Here is a 16,797-nt window from a genome sequence, read left to right as displayed (position 1 = left end):
TAATACAACTCTTTGAAACTTATCTCCAATCAAGCTTTTGGTCATCTGTCCAAATATCTACTTCTGTGGCTCATTGTATTACTTTGTGTGGTAATGTTCCTGTGAAATGTCTTGAGATATTTTATGCTAAATGTGATGTAATCAGTCCTGCCTTTCACTCTGTTTTAGATTAGATTAGATTACATTACATTACAGTGTGGAAACAGGCCCTTCGGCCCAACAAGTCCACACCGACCCGCCGAAGCGTAACCCACCCATACCCCTACACTTACCCCTTACCTAACGCTACGGGCAATTTAGCATGGCCATTTCACCTGACCTGCACATCTTTGGACTGTGGGAGGAAACCGGAGCACCGGGAGGAAACCCACGCAGACACGGGGAGAACGTGCAAACTTCACACAGTCAGTCGGGGAATTGAACCCGGGTCTCTGGCGCTGTGAGGCAGCAGTGCTAACCACTGTGCCACCGTGCCGCCCACGGTGTAGTGTAGATGAGCGGAGAGATCTCCGTGTTCAGGTACACAGATCCTTGAAAGTTGCCACCCAGGTTGACAGGGTTGTTAAGAAGGCATACAGTGTTTTAGCTTTTATTAATAGAGGGATCGAGTTCTGGAACCATGAGGTTATGCTACAGCTGTACAAAACTTTGGTGCGGCCGCACTTGGAGTATTGTGTACAGTTCTGGTCACTGCATTATAAGAAGGATGTGGATGCTTTGGAAAGGGTGCAGAGGACATTCATTAGGATGTTGCCTGGTATGGAGGGAAGGTCTTACGAGGAAAGGCTGAGGGACTTGAGGCTGTTTTCGTTAGAGAGAAGAAGGTTGAGAGGTGACTTAATAAAGACATATAAGATAATCAGAGGGTTAGATAGGGTGGACAGGGAGAGCCTTTTTCCAAGTATGGTGACGTCGAGCACGAAGGGACAATGCTTTAAATTGAGGGGTGATAGATATAGGACAAATGTCAGAGGTAGTTTCTTTCCTCAGAGTAGTAAGGGTATGGAATGCTTTGCCTGCAACAGTAGTAGATTTGCCAACTTTAAGTACATTTAAGTCGTAATTAGACAAGCATATGGACGTACATGGAATAGTGTAGGTTAGATGGGCTTCAGATTGGTATGACAGGTCAGCGCAACATCGAGGGCCGAAGGGCCTGTACTGCACTGTAATGTTCTATGTTCTATGAACTGTTACTTCCTTCTCCACAGATTTTGCTAGACCTGCTGAGTGTTTTCAGCATTTGATTTTTGTAAATCTTAGTTTTTGGCCAAAGGATAAATTTTGATCATGACACCAGGCAAATTCCTCTAATGCTCTTCAAATATTCTCTGGGGTCTTTTACATATGGCAGAGAGAGATGGCAGAGCATCAGTTTAATAATCCTTTGAATTTGACACGTCTGCAAAATACAGCACACCTGCAGGGCAGCACTTATGCTCCTGCCTGACTCATGTCTAGTGAATAGGATTCCTTTCTTCGAAGTTGCTTAGTGATCAGCAAAGTTGAATTGCAGCTAAATCCGTGATTAAAACAAGCTATTGATCCTTGCGTAATGTGGCTGCTGAGTATGGTGTTTAAATTGTAATAGTTGTGGTACTGACTTCCAAAGTGTTAAACTAATCAATATCTCAGTAAGTTACTATCTCAATTTCTATCATTTTCAAACTTAGTGATTATTGTGCAGCATATGAAAATGCTAACTTTGTGTACTATGGGGAGATAATCTGTTGTTGTTTGACTTGCTTGTTGTTTATTCAATTAATTTCTTTATCCAAAGTGCAGATATATGCCTTAATCTAGTGGTAGCAACTTTCCTCTGGGCTAGTGAGTCATGTGTTCATACACTTATCCCAAAGACTAATTGCTAATAGTCTAGATTAGTGCTGTCCTTTTTTTTTTCGTTCATTCGATCGATCGATTCTGGCATTGCTGGCTGGTCCGTTTATTTTCCATCCCTAGTTGCCCTCAAGCTATTGCCTTGAGTCAGTGAAAACCATGAGGGTCACTACACTTGTAGTGCTGTTAGGAAGGATGTTTCAGGGTTTTGACCCAGTGACAGTGAAGGAATAGTGATTATAGTTCAAAATTAGGGTGGTGAGTGGTTTGCAGGGAAAGTGCATGTGATGGTGTTCTCATGCAGCTGCTGCCTTTGTCCGTTAAGGTAATTGAAGTCACAGATTTTGTTGGTCCTACCAAAGATCCCTTGGTGAATTTATGCACTGCATCTTATTGATGGTACACATTGTTGCTTTGGTGCATAGACAGTGGAGGAAGTAAATGTTGAGGGTGTTAGATGGGGTACTAATCAAGTTGGCTGCTTTGTCCAAGATAGTGCTGAGCTGCTTGACGTTGGAGAATATTCAAACATACTCCTGCCTTGTGTTTTGGAGATAAATTACTAGTTGCAAAATTCCCAGCATCTAGTTTGGTCATGTAGGCACAGTATATGATTGGTCCAGTTCATTTTCTGGTCACTGGTAGCCCCAAGGATGTTGATAGTGAGGGATTCCTTGATGGTAATGTCAAGGAACAATAATTAGATTCTCTCATGTTGGAACTAGTCGTTGCCTGGTATTTTATGTGATGCAAATATCAGATGCCATTTATCAAGTCAACCTGGATGTTGTCAGAGTTTTGCTGTATATAGTCACAAACAAATGAGGGCGTACTGCACTTTGGAGGTGCTGTTTTTCATTAAAATGTTAAACTGAGACCCTGTTGTCATCTCAAATGAGCATAAGAGATTCCATGATGTAAATGCTCACATGGATTGGTTGGAAAAATTGGCTTGTTTTTTGTTTTTTTTATGACCTATGAAATGATTATATTGAGAGAGTGAGGGAATTCTTTTTAGCTTGATCAATATCAGATAATAGCATTATCTGGTTAGTTATCTCATTACTTGGTTAATGGGTTCAAGGTTGCAAATTGGCAACTAAGCTTCTCTACACCTCAACAGCATTTCATGAGAGTACTTTGGCTGTCCCAAGCTTCTTTTATAAACAAAGTTTTTTTTAAATTTTACTCTCCTAGAGCTTTACCAACTGCTTTGAAGATGTTGAGCAAAGGAAACCATGGCTGAAAGCTGAAAATTTAGATCCACTGGCTGCTTTCAACTAGCCTAGCTCAAGTGTTTTTTTTAAAATTGTCAATCTTTCATTGTCAAAATTTGTACAGTTAATAGTGTATTAAATTACATTGGTTGCATCCCCAGTAGGATGGTTGTATCCAAACTCATATGCATTTCTTTTAATTCTTGGATGAGAATCAAGAGTGAAAGGCTTGATAATAGTTTGATTTTGCAGCTGATGTCCAGGGCCAGATAACACAATGGATTAAGAGATAGGTCAAGAAAGAAAAGCATACCGTTTAAGAGTTGAGAGAATGTTTTTTATGTTGGCAAGTTGGAAATGGTGTCCACCAGCGGCTCCTGCTACCAGACCATTATTGCTCATTATACGCATGATTTACATGCAACAACTGGTCCAAGTTTTAGATAATGCCAAAGTTGCAGGTCTTACTAACCAAATGTATGCTGAAGTAAATAACAAGTAACATTCAATATAGCAAAGCATAAGATGGCTGTTTGATGCCGCTTAGCCTCTGAAAGATATAAAGCAAATTCATGAAAATAAGCAAATAGATCTGAAATGTAAATGGTTCAAAGTTGAAAATGTTACAGTGATTGACCAGAGTACTGGGCTGTGTTTTAGAGGTGCTATCTTTCATTTAAAATGTTAAACTGAGACCCTATTGTCTAAACCACAACATGAGCACTATATGCTGATGTGGTCTCCACATCACAAGAGGATATTATATACTACTGGAGAAAATGTTGGGAGTAAAATTATAAGGGTTTTACCAGAACTTGGAGGACACAACTACCTGGAAAGATTGAATAGGTTGGCAATGTTTTGTCTGAGAAATAGACTGAAGTGGTCTGTGGGGTGGTTGAGAATAAGTTGAGTGCATCTTGAGAAACTGTTTCCACTTATGGAACATGACAGTAAAAGAGGTATGAATAGCTACAAGCTGAACAAACATGGAATTTAGAATATCTTTGTACACAGTGCGAATTTGAAATTTGTTGCACACACAAGCAAGTAGAATTATTGCACTTGAGGAAAAAAGGCTAAATGTGTTCATGAGAGCTAAAGGAATAGAGGCATGCAAGATCATATTGGAAAGAGGTAATTGAAATGGCAGTTAAGTTGCTTATAAATGCTGGCATATCACAGATGGTTTAATGGCCTGTTTATCTTACCTTCTATGTAACAAATACAAGTTTTTGGAATATTGAATTATAAACTTTGCAAATTGTTTTTTTTTAAATACATTTTGATTCATGTTTCTACCTCTAGGGCGTTATTCTTAATGAGCAAAAGTGGATTTCAACCACCCAAGTTAAAAGACAAAATAAAATGGTGAGTATATACAGCTTCTATGGAAGCTTATGTTTGAAAATCGATACTGAGGAGTCAATTGAAGTGAATTCAGATTTAACTCACCAAAGAGGAGTACAAATGAAGGAGGTGGCTGGTTTGGCCCATCCTAGTTCTAAATGGTCAACATTCTGCTACAATTGCTCCATTGCAATATCCAATTGATTAATAAATGATTTCCAGGGCTTTGGCCTACACTTTATCTTTTAGTCCATAATAATTAATGATCATTTCAGAATGGCGAGGAGCTTCAAGATTGAATCGAAATGTTATTTTTACTCATTTGGACTAGTTGCTTTGTCCAATACTTACAATTTGACTTTTTAAAATTTTGTTCATCGCTTAAAACAGGAGCTTTTAACCTCCATACTTCTGGGATTCCCCTCCCATGTTAGACATATTTTGGAGACTCTTGGTTTGCAGCATGATTTAGAAGTGCTGGTGTTGGGCTGAAGTGGACAAAGTTAAAAGCCTCAATACCAGATTATAGTCCACCAGGTTTATTTGGAAGCGCTATCTTTCGAGGTGCTGACTCTTCATCAGGTGGTGCGGAGCATGACCATATGACACAGAATTTATAGCAAAAGGGTTACAGTGTCATGGAGTTGTAATGATATGTTAAACAACTTTAGTTTAAAAATCACACAACACCAGGTTATAGTTCTTAAACAAATTTATATTAAGTCTTTTATCTTTTAGAATGGGATATGGTGGTTTAGGTTCTTTAATATGTGAATCCCAGAATTATATTCTCAAAGTGGTGCCAGCTCACTAATAGGTGCCACCTCAGCACAGACAATGCATTAAATGTGTGAAGGTAAAGTCTGTACCAATGTTGAGTCAATTCTATTTCTAAAGTTGGGCTTACAGAATTTTACATGGATTTTTGCAGATTTTGAGCAAAATCATGTCATTCTGCAAATACAAGTTCACCTCAAACTTTTATGTCAGTGCATGCAGGAGACACAGTGGGTCTATATGTATGTATGTGTAAGCTTGGTCAAGTATGTGTGTGAGTGTGATGGTGTATAAGCCTGTAAGAGGGTGCATGGGGGAGTGCACGTGTGTGTGTATGAGAGAGAGCTTATGTATGAGAGTATAGTGCAGTGGGGTCACCTGTAGTGTGACATGAACCCAAGGTCCCAGTTGAGACCTTCCCCATGGGTATCCAACTTGGCTATCAGCCTCTGCTCAGCCAGTATGCGTTGTTGCAAGTCCCGAAATCTGCCTTGGAGGATGGTCACCCGGAGGTGCGAGGCCGAATGTCCCGGACCACTGAAGTGTTCTCTTTTTGGGAGGGAACAGTCTTGTCTGGTGATCGTTGCACGCTGTCCATTCATCCGTTGTCTTAACGTCTGTTCAGTCTTGCCAATGTACTAAGCCTCAGGGCATCCCTGCCTGCAGCATGTGAGATAGACAACGTTGGACGAGTCACATCAGATACCTGTTGCATATTTGGTGTAATGGTGGTATCCATGTCGACACTCTGACATGTCTTGCAGCAAATACTGTGACAGGGTTGTGCACACTCTTGCGCTCACATGCACACACTCCTATATACACTCGCGCAGACCCTCTTTCATAGACACACATGCACCCCCCATGCACACACCCTCTTGCAGGCTTATATCTCATCACACTCCTACACATACTTGACCAAGCTTATACACAATCTTTCACATGCACTCACACCCACACACTTACTCTGTCTCTCCTGCACACGCACGCATATATGTTTATGGGGTGAATTCGTATTTGCAGAATTACATTTTGTTTTGCTCAAAAACTGCATGAATCCATGTGAGATTCTGTGTGCCCCACTTTAGAGATAGAATTAACTCAACATTGGTACAGATATTACCTTCACACATTTAATACATTGTCAGAGCTGGGATGACACCTATTATTAGATAAGCTTTCTCCTTTTGTGACTTAAGTCCAAGCTTTTTCAGACTTTGATCATATTTAGACCTTTTTAAGACTGGGAATCAGACTAATGACTCTGTGAAGTTGTTTCCAATGGCTAATTAATATAATTCTGGGATTTACATATTAAAGAACCCAAACCACCATATCCATTCTAAAAGATAAAAGACTTAATCTAAATTTGTTTAAGAACTATAACTTGGTGTTGTGTGATTTTTAACTAAAGTTGTTTAACATATCATTACAACTCCATGACACTGTAACCCTTTTGCTATAAATTCTGTGTCATTTGTCATGTTCCACAACCACCTGATGAAGAGGCAGTGGCTCAAAAGCTCGTGGTTCCAAATAAACCTGGTGAACTATAAGCTGGTATTGTGTGTTTTTTAACTTCACAGCATGAGATATTTTTCTGTTTTTAAAAATTAATTCAGCAAATATTACTATCTTTCTTTATTTACTTCTGTGAAACTTATTGCTGGTACTGAGCAACAATTCTTTAAGAGATGGAGATACCTTGCCCATGCCATTGTGAATGAACATGCAAGCTTGATACTTTTGTATTCATTGTTGTCATTGATTAAGATAATAATAGGGTTACTAAATGGCTTCAACACCTTTTTGAGTGCTGTAGAAAAAGTAGTGCTGAATTCATTTGAGCAAACCTGTCAAACTATCATCTGCAATGAACTTGAGTGATTAATGTGAAAATACATAAGGCCAAATCAATAAAAGGATAGCTGTTGGGGTCATTGACCCCACAACAGGACTTGTCCATTTGCAAATTGTGTCCCAATTGCTTATGCATATGCCTTTGAGACAAGTGGAAATTGTCAGAGATACAATGTGCAGTACCAGAAATGATTGGTACAGCCCAAGTTGAGAATTATTGACCTCAAACATCAGTCCTAAGCTTTCTCTGTTTGTGACTTTAAAGTCCAAGCCTTTTCAGACTTTGGCCGTAATTAGACCTTTTAAGACTTGGAATCAGACTAATGACTCTTTGTGAAATTATTTCCAATGGCTAATTAATTTGCTGCCCAAAACTCAACACAGTGCTTGTGGTGTGAATTGATTTGAGGAATTTTATTTTGATAACTTATCACATAGTAAAGATGATAGAATTGCAAATGTGTATGTCAAGCATTTTAATCCTATTTAGCTGTGGAAGTAACAATTAAAACCCAGTTGCAATTGAAGAGTATCACAAGGCAACAATTGTCGCTACTGTTGAAATTATTATTGAAAATGGCTGGATTTGTTTTTCACAAACAGCTGTAATATCCAAGTTCACTCTTTTTAGGAGCACAACATTCCATAGTTTTCTCAAAGTAGCATTGACAAAAAATCCAAAGAAGAGACCAACAGCGGAAAAGCTGCTGACTGTAAGTAAATTTTAGCTTTAGGACGAGAGTTAACATTGATTGCAATAAGAATCTATATTTCCAGACCAATGGAAATATGCCTTTGTACATGGCTTAGCTGCATATTTTAAACAATGCCATATTTATCCACCTACAATGAAATGACATCTACCAATTTCTCCTTCAGAGTTTGGATGACTGGTTGTCAGGATAGAATGTTCTTCCAGATTATCAGTAGTGCTTTATTTTAGTAGGCTTGACTGAGCTGTTTATTCCTCTTTCTGACCTTATGGAATATGCCACTTTATTGATCTTATGTACTTCACATTGATTATCTGTGAATGTATTTAGTTAAGACTGAAATAAAGGCAAGAACTGCATATGCTGGAAACCTGAAACAGAAACAAATTATTGGAAAATCTCAGCAGGTCTGGCAGCATTTGTGGAGAGAAAGCAAAATTAATGGTTCAGGTCCAGTGAACCATCATCGGAATGTTGTTTGTTTTGTTTTTGCTTTAATTAAGGCTGTTTGTGATCAAGTGAGGTCATTGACAAATTGGGGAAAATAAGCAAATCTATGGACAGCATTTGGAGTATGGGTTACAGCAAAACATGACCTTCATAGCTGTATTCTCATCCTTTCTGCCAATTGACCAAGGATCCTCCCTTTCTCTTGCTTTGAGTATGAGGAGGTGACGATTAGATGGATTAGGAAGTTAGGGAGTAAAGGGATTGAAATACTAGGCTTAGACTAGAGTGAAAGATACAATCAGGGAAGTCGAAGGTGAGGCAGTGTTCTCTTGATTTGATGTTAAATTGGTCAACATACTTATCTTCTAAATGTGAATATATAAGTCTGTGAATCACTATTGTAGCAGTATTCAGTGTTCGTTTGTAGGAAAATGGGGCATCATGTGATCTTATCTGTTTACCAATGTTCACATTAACTGTCAATTGTGATCGTGAATGTGGTTATGATTTGTAATAATCACATTCAAGCAGCAGATCCTTAACACAATTCTTAACACAAACAATCCATCCAAATAATTGAAAGTAGAACTCAAGCATTTCTGCTTTGAATCCTTCATCCACCAAGAACTCAATAAACATCCCACAAAAATTAATTACAATGATTTATAGAAAAGTATAAAATGGCTTGCATTTCCTCTGTAGCAATGACATTTGAACAATCTGCTCTTCTGTAGGAGTGACTTGGGACTTGTACTTCTACCTAATTAAACAGTTGTGATCTATTTAATGCCTCTTGCCAGCAACAGTTAATGCATGTGACATTGTTACCCTGGATTGCGCACTTTAATTCCTGGAGGACTTAAACTCAGAGCCTCTTCATTTCAATAACACTGCAACTTTAAAAAACAAAAGCCAAAACATTGGAGTTAGTGGAGAATTTTAAAAGGATTAAACAAGGTATGAAATCCTAAGGAGGATAAGATGCATGAGAGTAAAGGGTAGGTAGCATTCAGTAGTGACAAACCTAGAGTTGAAAGTGGATGAGCAGCTGGAAATATAGCAATGGTGACAGGAATGGAGAATTATAAATTTTACACTTTCCTTCCAAGAAGGGAGCAAGAATTAACTCCTTAACTATATGCCAGTCAGCTTAACCTTTTGGTAGGAAAGATTTTAGGAATGATTATCTGGGCATACACAACAGCTGTTAGTTGCGTTCCACCTTAAATAGATATCCAAATCAAATCAACCTTCAAACCCTCTAAGACCCTCAGAAGCTATTTTGTGTTTTAAGCAAAAAACTTAACCATTTAATAGCAGCATGATAACATTAGCAGACAAAAAAAAAGTAATTTAACCCAAACCTTTGTTTTCAGCCTTATACACACAAAAGACCCAGACAAACAAACGGGATAAATAGAAGAAAATAATTGGGTAGATTAGTTGTGATTTTTGCAGTGCATTGGTCCACAAGTGCAGATAATGATTTCTTAGTTGATTTTCTGAAGAAATTAATCATGGTGACCTTCATAATTTAGTTCATTCATAATTTAGTTTTCAGTTCATTGAACTTCCAAGATCTGCTTATTAGAAGTTAGACAGGAAGCTTTCAAATTTTCATGCTGTCATATCAACAGCTAGATACCTCCTTCAGAGAAAACATAGTCTAAAGCCCAATCCAAACTCTAACCATTCCCTGACAGACTGACTGTCTTCCTCTACTAGGTTTGAGTTACCTTTCAATATCTGCCGTTTGCTTAAGCACAAGGTCTTTTCCAGACTTGTTCGAACCAATTCCTGGGTACTGACCTTATTAATGGCCAACATTTGCTATCTATTCAAGCATAATGCTCTTCCCCAGTGAAACATCTACAGAACCTTTTGATCAGAAAGTAACCTACAATTGAGTTCCAGGCTTGGCCTCCCGAATAAGCAAAGGTTATTTGGTTTCTTTTTTTAATGCAAGTTGTTACCCAGAATCCAAATGTCATCCTTGACTTCCAGTTCACAGCTCCAAACCAAAATTGATAAAAGAATATAATAAAAATAAACAAAAATCAAGAGCTGTAACACATGCTCACTTTGAGCAGAATTTCAGCAAAGAGGTAGCGCCTATTCTGACAAGTCCTGGCGAACCTATCCCAATAGTCACTGCATCAGAGGTCAGTTCAGTTTTCCTTCATGTGAATCCAAGGAAAGCGATGGGACCAGACAGAGTACCAAGCCATGCACTCAGAGCATGCGCAGATCAACTGGCGGAGGTCTTCTCTGTCATCTTCAACCTCTCTCTGCAGCAGGCCATTGTTCCTGAATGTTTCAAAAGAGCCAACATCATCGCTATGCCTAAGAAGGCTCATGTAGCATGTCTCAATGATTACTACCCAGTGGCCCTAACTTTGGTGGTCATGAAGTGCTTTGAAAGTGCTGGTCATGGCATTCATCAACTCCAGCCTCCCCACTCTTCTTGACCCATTCCAATTTTCCTATCTGATCAACAGATCCACGTCAGATACCATATCACTTGCCCTTCGCTTCTCCTTAGAACATCTTGACACCAAGAACAGCTGCATAAGAATCCTACTCATTGACTACAGTTCAGCCTTCAACACTATTACTCCTTCAAGACTGATTACTAAACTTAGTGAACTTGAACCAAGCCCCATTCTCTAACTGGATCCTCAGTTTCCTGACCCACAGGCCGCAATCAGTGAAGATTGGGGACAGTATTTCACCTTCACTGACACTCAACATGGAGCCCCCGAGGGGTGCATATTCAGCCCTTTTCTGTACTCACTGTATACCCATGACTTCTTTGCCAAATACCAGACTAATGCCATTTACAAGTTCACTGATGACACCACCATAGTCGGTCAAATCTCAGTTGACAACAAAACGAATTACAGACAGGAGATGGAAGACCTGGAAAAATGTAGCACTGAGAACAACCTTTCTCTCAATGCAAAACCAAGGAACTCATTATTGACTTTGGCGGGATGTTACTCATGCCGCCCACACATTTAAACAGCACAGAGGTGGAGCGAGTGGAGAGTGTCCAACTCCTTGGAGTGGTCATCCACAACAAGCTTTCTTGGACTCTTCATGTGGATGTACTGGTTACAAAGGCCCAACAAGGCCTCTTCTTCCTCAGGCAGCTGAGGAAATTTGGCATGACAGCAAATACCCTTGCCAACCTTTATAGGTGTGCCATCGAGACCATTCTGTCTGGATGTATCACTACCTGGTATGGCAACTGTAACGTTTAAGATTGGAGGCGGTTACAGAGAGTGGTGAACTCAGCCTGGACAATCACGAAGGCCAACCTTCCATCTATAAAATCCATGTACCAGGCCCGCTGTCAAGGAAGGGCCGCCAGCATTCTCAAAGATCCTTCCCACCCTGGCAATGTTTTTCTACAACCTTTCCTATCGGAGAGAAGGTACAGAAGCCTGAACATGTGCACCAGCCAGTTTTGTAACAGTTTGTTGTTAGAATACTGAATGGACTCTCAAACTCTGAACATTTGTCTGTACCTGTGTTTTCGATTTTGCTGCTGTTTACCTATTATTTACTTATCTATGCTACTTAACTCTGTGATCTGCCTGTATTGCTTGCAAGACAAAGCTTTTCACTGTGCCTCTGTACACGTGATATTCAATTCGTATAAATGTCTAAGCTACGGAAAACCAGTACGGACTTGTTGAGAACAATTTGTGTTTAACTAGATTGGGTTTTTGTTGAACTAACAAGGTTGATTAACTGCTGAACAGCATTTGAACTGCCACATGACTGGCTTGTCAGCAAAGTTGAAGCCTATGGGATAAGAGAGAGACAGCAGCAAATTGGATGTGAAATTGTCTGGATAATGCAAATAGCAGTAGTGCATAATTGTCTAAAGTGTGTTTGAAGTTTCCTTGGTTCAGTACTCTAATCTGTGACGTCATTCAGTGTCAAATATCTTGCACTTTTAGGGAATAATTTCAAAATTTGCCGATTACACCTAATTTGGGAATGTTGTGAACTGTGTGAGAAGAATAATGATACTTAAGGCATAGACAAGCTGTGTTTCTTTCTATTTAGCCCACTACACTCTACACTGTCACACATTCATACACATGGGCACATACACGCACTCTCACACAAAAACACTTTCACAGACTCGCTCACGCTCTGTCACTCTCTCTCGCTCTCCTTTCTTTTGCCGTCTCTCGCGCTCTCTCTCTTTCCCCCCCCCCCCCCATTCTCTCTTCTCTTTTCTTTCTCTTTTTGCGCTCTTTTCTCTCTCTCTCGCTCTTTTCTCTCTCTCTCGCTCTTTTCTCTCTCTCTCGCTCTTTTCTCTCTCTCTCGCTCTTTTCTCTCTCTCTCGCTCTTTTCTCTCTCTCTCGCTCTCTTTTTCTCTCTCGCTCGCTCTCTTTTTCTCTCTCTCTCTCTTTCTCTCTCTCTCTTTTTCTCTCTCTCACATGCAAACACACGCTCTTCCTCTTCTCCCTCCCCCACCCCTCCCAAATGCATACACGTACACATATAAATTCTTGGGTGAAATTGCAGATTTGAATTTGCAGGTACATTCTACTTTGTTCAAAAAGTGCACAATCTAAATAGTCAGTTGGTATGGCATTTTATAAATTCCTATTTTTTAAAGAAAACCAATCTGCTTCCAGGATGAAATACGAACATATGGCCTCACACCTAAAATGCATTGTATGACCTAAGATGTCACCTTTATTCTGATAAAACCTGATGTTATCTTGGGGCAGTGATTTACATGTTGTTCAATTGAAACCTACATCTGAAGTCTAACGGATTCAAGACATAACAGCCATCTTGGTTTGTTGAATACATTCACATAAGTTGTCTGACCCTTTTGATATTTTACTGTAAAATTCTGTGTCCGATGTATTCTTTCTTACTAGCTGCCTAAGGAAGGAGCACGTCTCTGAAAGCTAGCGGTTTCAAATAAACCTGTTGGATTATGACCCGGTGTTGTGTGATCTTTGACTTGTATAGAAGCAAGAAGAGACAAAAAGAGTACAGTTTGAAAGTGGTGCATGAGTAGAAAGACTTGAGGCTATAAATGATTGAAAGTGATGTGGCAGGTATTGAAAGTTGTTAAGAAGTCATAGGTTTCCCGAGTTTATAAATAAAGCAGTAAAGTACGGAAGCAGGATTTTGTGGTGTAACTTTGTAAAATGCTGGCCAGGTCTGAACTATCAAAGTTTAGGTACCACACTTACAGGAAGGATATGAAAGTATTTGTAGAGAGTATGAATCAGATATTTTATGTGAATATTTCCAGAGGTGCAGAATGTCTGTTATATTTGTGATGTTGTGTGATTTTTAACGTTAGTTGTATATGCACATTAAATGATTAGAATCTGGAATGTGCTGCTTGAATCTGGGTGGCACGGTGGCACAGTGGTTAGCACTGCTGCCTCACAGCGCCAGAGACCCGGGTTCAATTCCCGCCTCAGGCGACTGACTGTGTGGAGTTTGCACGTTCTCCCCGTGTCTGCGTGGGTTTCCTCCGGGTGCTCCGGTTTCCTCCCACAGTCCAAAGATGTGCAGGGTCAGGTGAATTGGCCATACTAAATTGCCCGTAGTGTTAGGTAAGGGGTAAATGTAGGGGTATGGGTGGGTTTCGCTTCGGCGGGTCGGTGTGGACTTGTTGGGCCGAAGGGCCTGTTTCCACACTGTAATGTAATGTAATGTAATCTAATCTAATCTTGAGTATGGCGGAAGCAGAGTTTTATATTTAATGTTTTATTATGTTAAAGTCAGTAAATGCAAGTTGTTGAGTTAAACTACTGTACAATTAAATATTGGATCATTCAATCATGGTTCTGAACTGAAGGCAATCAAAATACTTGCAAGAATAACCAGCACTTCTGTAGTTAAGGTATTTAAGTCTGAAACTTGTAATGAGTATTTTTCTTTTGCAGTAATTTAGCAGTGTTTCAAGAAGTGATTGGCTCCTGTAATTGATCCTAAGGTCCATGGCATTTGATTATAAAATGCATGAGCAGTAAACTTCACTCAGTACTTTCTTTTGAGAATTCATATTTGTTTATTTTTGCTTCTTTAGCATTCATTTCTAACACAACCAATCTTATCCAAATCGTTGGCATTAGAGTTGTTGGACAAAGTCAATAATCCTGACAATCACCATTTCAGCGAGGCAGATGATGATGACCTTGAGGTATGAAATAACATGAAGAGAACAATTTTGTTTACTTGTTTTCAAAGCACCACTTGAATAATACTGCAAATTGAAGATCAATTAAATTAACTAAAAAAGATTGACCTTAAAAAATAAACGAAGGATACTGAACCCAAAGACAAATCCAAGGAATCCAGCATTTTGTAATGTGTACACGACAGTATGGTAACAAACCAGATTCAAATAATGCAGCTGGCTAAAGCTAAAATGAGATTGGCCAATGTTCTGCCCAAATCTGAAATGTCAGTTTCACTGATCATTCGCCAATTAATAGGTTAACAAGCTATGTATACTGTTCGTTAAATTAAGAATTCAAGACCTGTAATTACAAATCATTCAATCTGTTTTCTGTGGTACCAAATGGGAAGGGTGTATTAATGGATGTACTCATCATTAACCCCTGAAAGATGATTTTGCCAAACAAGTGTGGCAAGCTAAAGGCTCATTGTTGGCATCATGCTTGTTTGACTCTCCCAAGAAGTTCCATGTACCGAAGAGCTAACATTTTTGTATTGTAATTCCCTCTTTCCTTCTTTTGCAGTCACTCTCCGCTGTTCCTCATACCATTCGCTCCAGTTGCAAGAACGTGAGAGCAGAAAAGACACAGTCCGAGCTTAACTGTGAGTGTTTGATTTCATTTGCCAATTCCTTGCCTTATTATTGATACAGTACAAAACGTAAGAACTAGGAGCAGGAGTAGGCCATCTGGCCCTTTGATCCTGCTCCACCATTCAATAAGATCATGGCTGATCTTTTCGTGGACTAAGCTCCACTTACTGACACACTCACTGTAACCCTTAATTCCTTTATTGTTCCAAAAAAATCTATCTTCGCTTTAAAAACATTTTACTGAAGTAGTGTCAACTACTTCACTGGGCAGGGCATTCATAGATATACAACACTCTGGGTGAAGAAGTTCCTTCTCAATTCAGTCCTAAATCTGCTGTATAATTTTGAGGCTATGCCCTCTTGTCCGAGTTTCACTCATCAGTGGAATCATCTCTCTATTCATAATTTTGTGTTTCTATAAGATGCCCCCTCATTCTTCTAAATTCCAATGAATGTAATCCCAGTCTACTCAGTCAGTCCTCCTAAGCCGATCCCTTCAATCCTGGAATCAACCTAGTGAACCTCCTCTGCACCCCCTATAGGTCCAGTACATCCTTTCTCAAGTAAGGCAACCCAAACTACATACAGTATTCCAGGTGTGGCCTCACCGGGACCCTGTACAGCTGCACCATAACCTCCCTGCTTTTAAACTCAATCCCTTTAGCAATGAAGGACAAAGTTCCATTTGCTTTCCTAATTACTTGTAGTATCTGCAGACCAACCCTCTGTGATTCATGCGCAAGAACACCCTAGTCCCTCTGCATAGAAGCATGCTGCAGCTTATTACCATTCAAGCAATAATCCTTTTTACTGTTACTCCTACGAAAGTGGATGACTTCACATTCATCAACATGGTATTCCATCTGCCAGACTTTTGCCCACTCACTTAAAGTATCTGTGTTCCTCTGCAAAGTGTCACAGCCCTCTGTATACTTTGCTCTGCAGCTCATCTGAGTGTCATCTGCAAACTTTGACACACTACGTGTGGTCCTCAACTCCAAATCATCTATATAAATTGTGAATAATTGCGGTCCCAACACTGATCCCTGCGGCACACCGCTAGTTACTGATTGTCAACCAGAATAGCACTCTTTTATCCCCACTCTTTGCTTCCTTAGTCAACCAATCCTCTATCCATGCTAATACTTCTAATGTCATGCATCTTTATCTTACGTAGCAGCTCCTTATGCAGCACTTTGTCGAAGGCCTTTTGGAAACCTAGGCACACCACATCCACTGGGTGCCCATTGCCCACCTTGCTCGTAATGTTTTCATAGAATTCCAAACTATTTGTTAAGAATGGCCTGCCCTTCATAATTCAAGCTGCATCTGCCTAGTGGGACAACTTCTATCAAGATGCCTTGCTATTTCTTCCTTGGTAATAGACTCCAAGTATCTTCCCCCACTACAGAGGTTAAGGTAACTGGTCTATAATTCCCCATCTTTTGTCTACCTTCCTTTTTAAACAGTGGCATCACAAGTACATGCTGTATCTTTCAGTATCGATAAACAATCTTGATATAAGGTTTTTTTTTGTTGGAAACTTAACTGAATAATTAAAACCTCTTGACATTGTACATTTTGCAGTGGTTTCAGTTTTAAAGAACGGTAACTCGGTCTTTGGAAAATTGTTAATTTGACCACAGCTCAAATGTTAAAAACCTGGGAATTGAATGGGGAGTTGTTAGATTGTAGCTAAAATTAGTTGCTGATTGGTATTGTTAGTAAGCTTTACTTATTTTGCTTTACTATCCTGTTCCTTCACACA

General features: G+C 39.5%; 1 protein-coding gene across 2 annotated transcripts in view; it reads left to right on the top strand.

Annotated features, from left to right (window-relative positions):
- The window catches only part of map4k5 (mitogen-activated protein kinase kinase kinase kinase 5), a 182,643-nt gene that overhangs the window by 107,775 nt on the left and 58,071 nt on the right, over positions 1-16,797 (top strand). For both annotated transcript variants that reach the window (XM_043697614.1, XM_043697612.1), the window contains exons 10-13: positions 4,365-4,427; positions 7,675-7,756; positions 14,286-14,399; positions 14,962-15,040. In XM_043697614.1, coding sequence (XP_043553549.1) covers positions 4,365-4,427; positions 7,675-7,756; positions 14,286-14,399; positions 14,962-15,040 — 338 coding nt within the window. The remainder of the gene's footprint in view (positions 1-4,364; positions 4,428-7,674; positions 7,757-14,285; positions 14,400-14,961; positions 15,041-16,797) is intronic.

The sequence above is a fragment of the Chiloscyllium plagiosum genome, chromosome 10 (genome assembly GCF_004010195.1).
Source record: "Chiloscyllium plagiosum isolate BGI_BamShark_2017 chromosome 10, ASM401019v2, whole genome shotgun sequence".
NCBI lineage: Eukaryota > Metazoa > Chordata > Chondrichthyes > Orectolobiformes > Hemiscylliidae > Chiloscyllium > Chiloscyllium plagiosum.
Note: the sequence above shows the minus strand (reverse complement) of the source record. Positions and strands in the feature narration are given on the sequence as shown.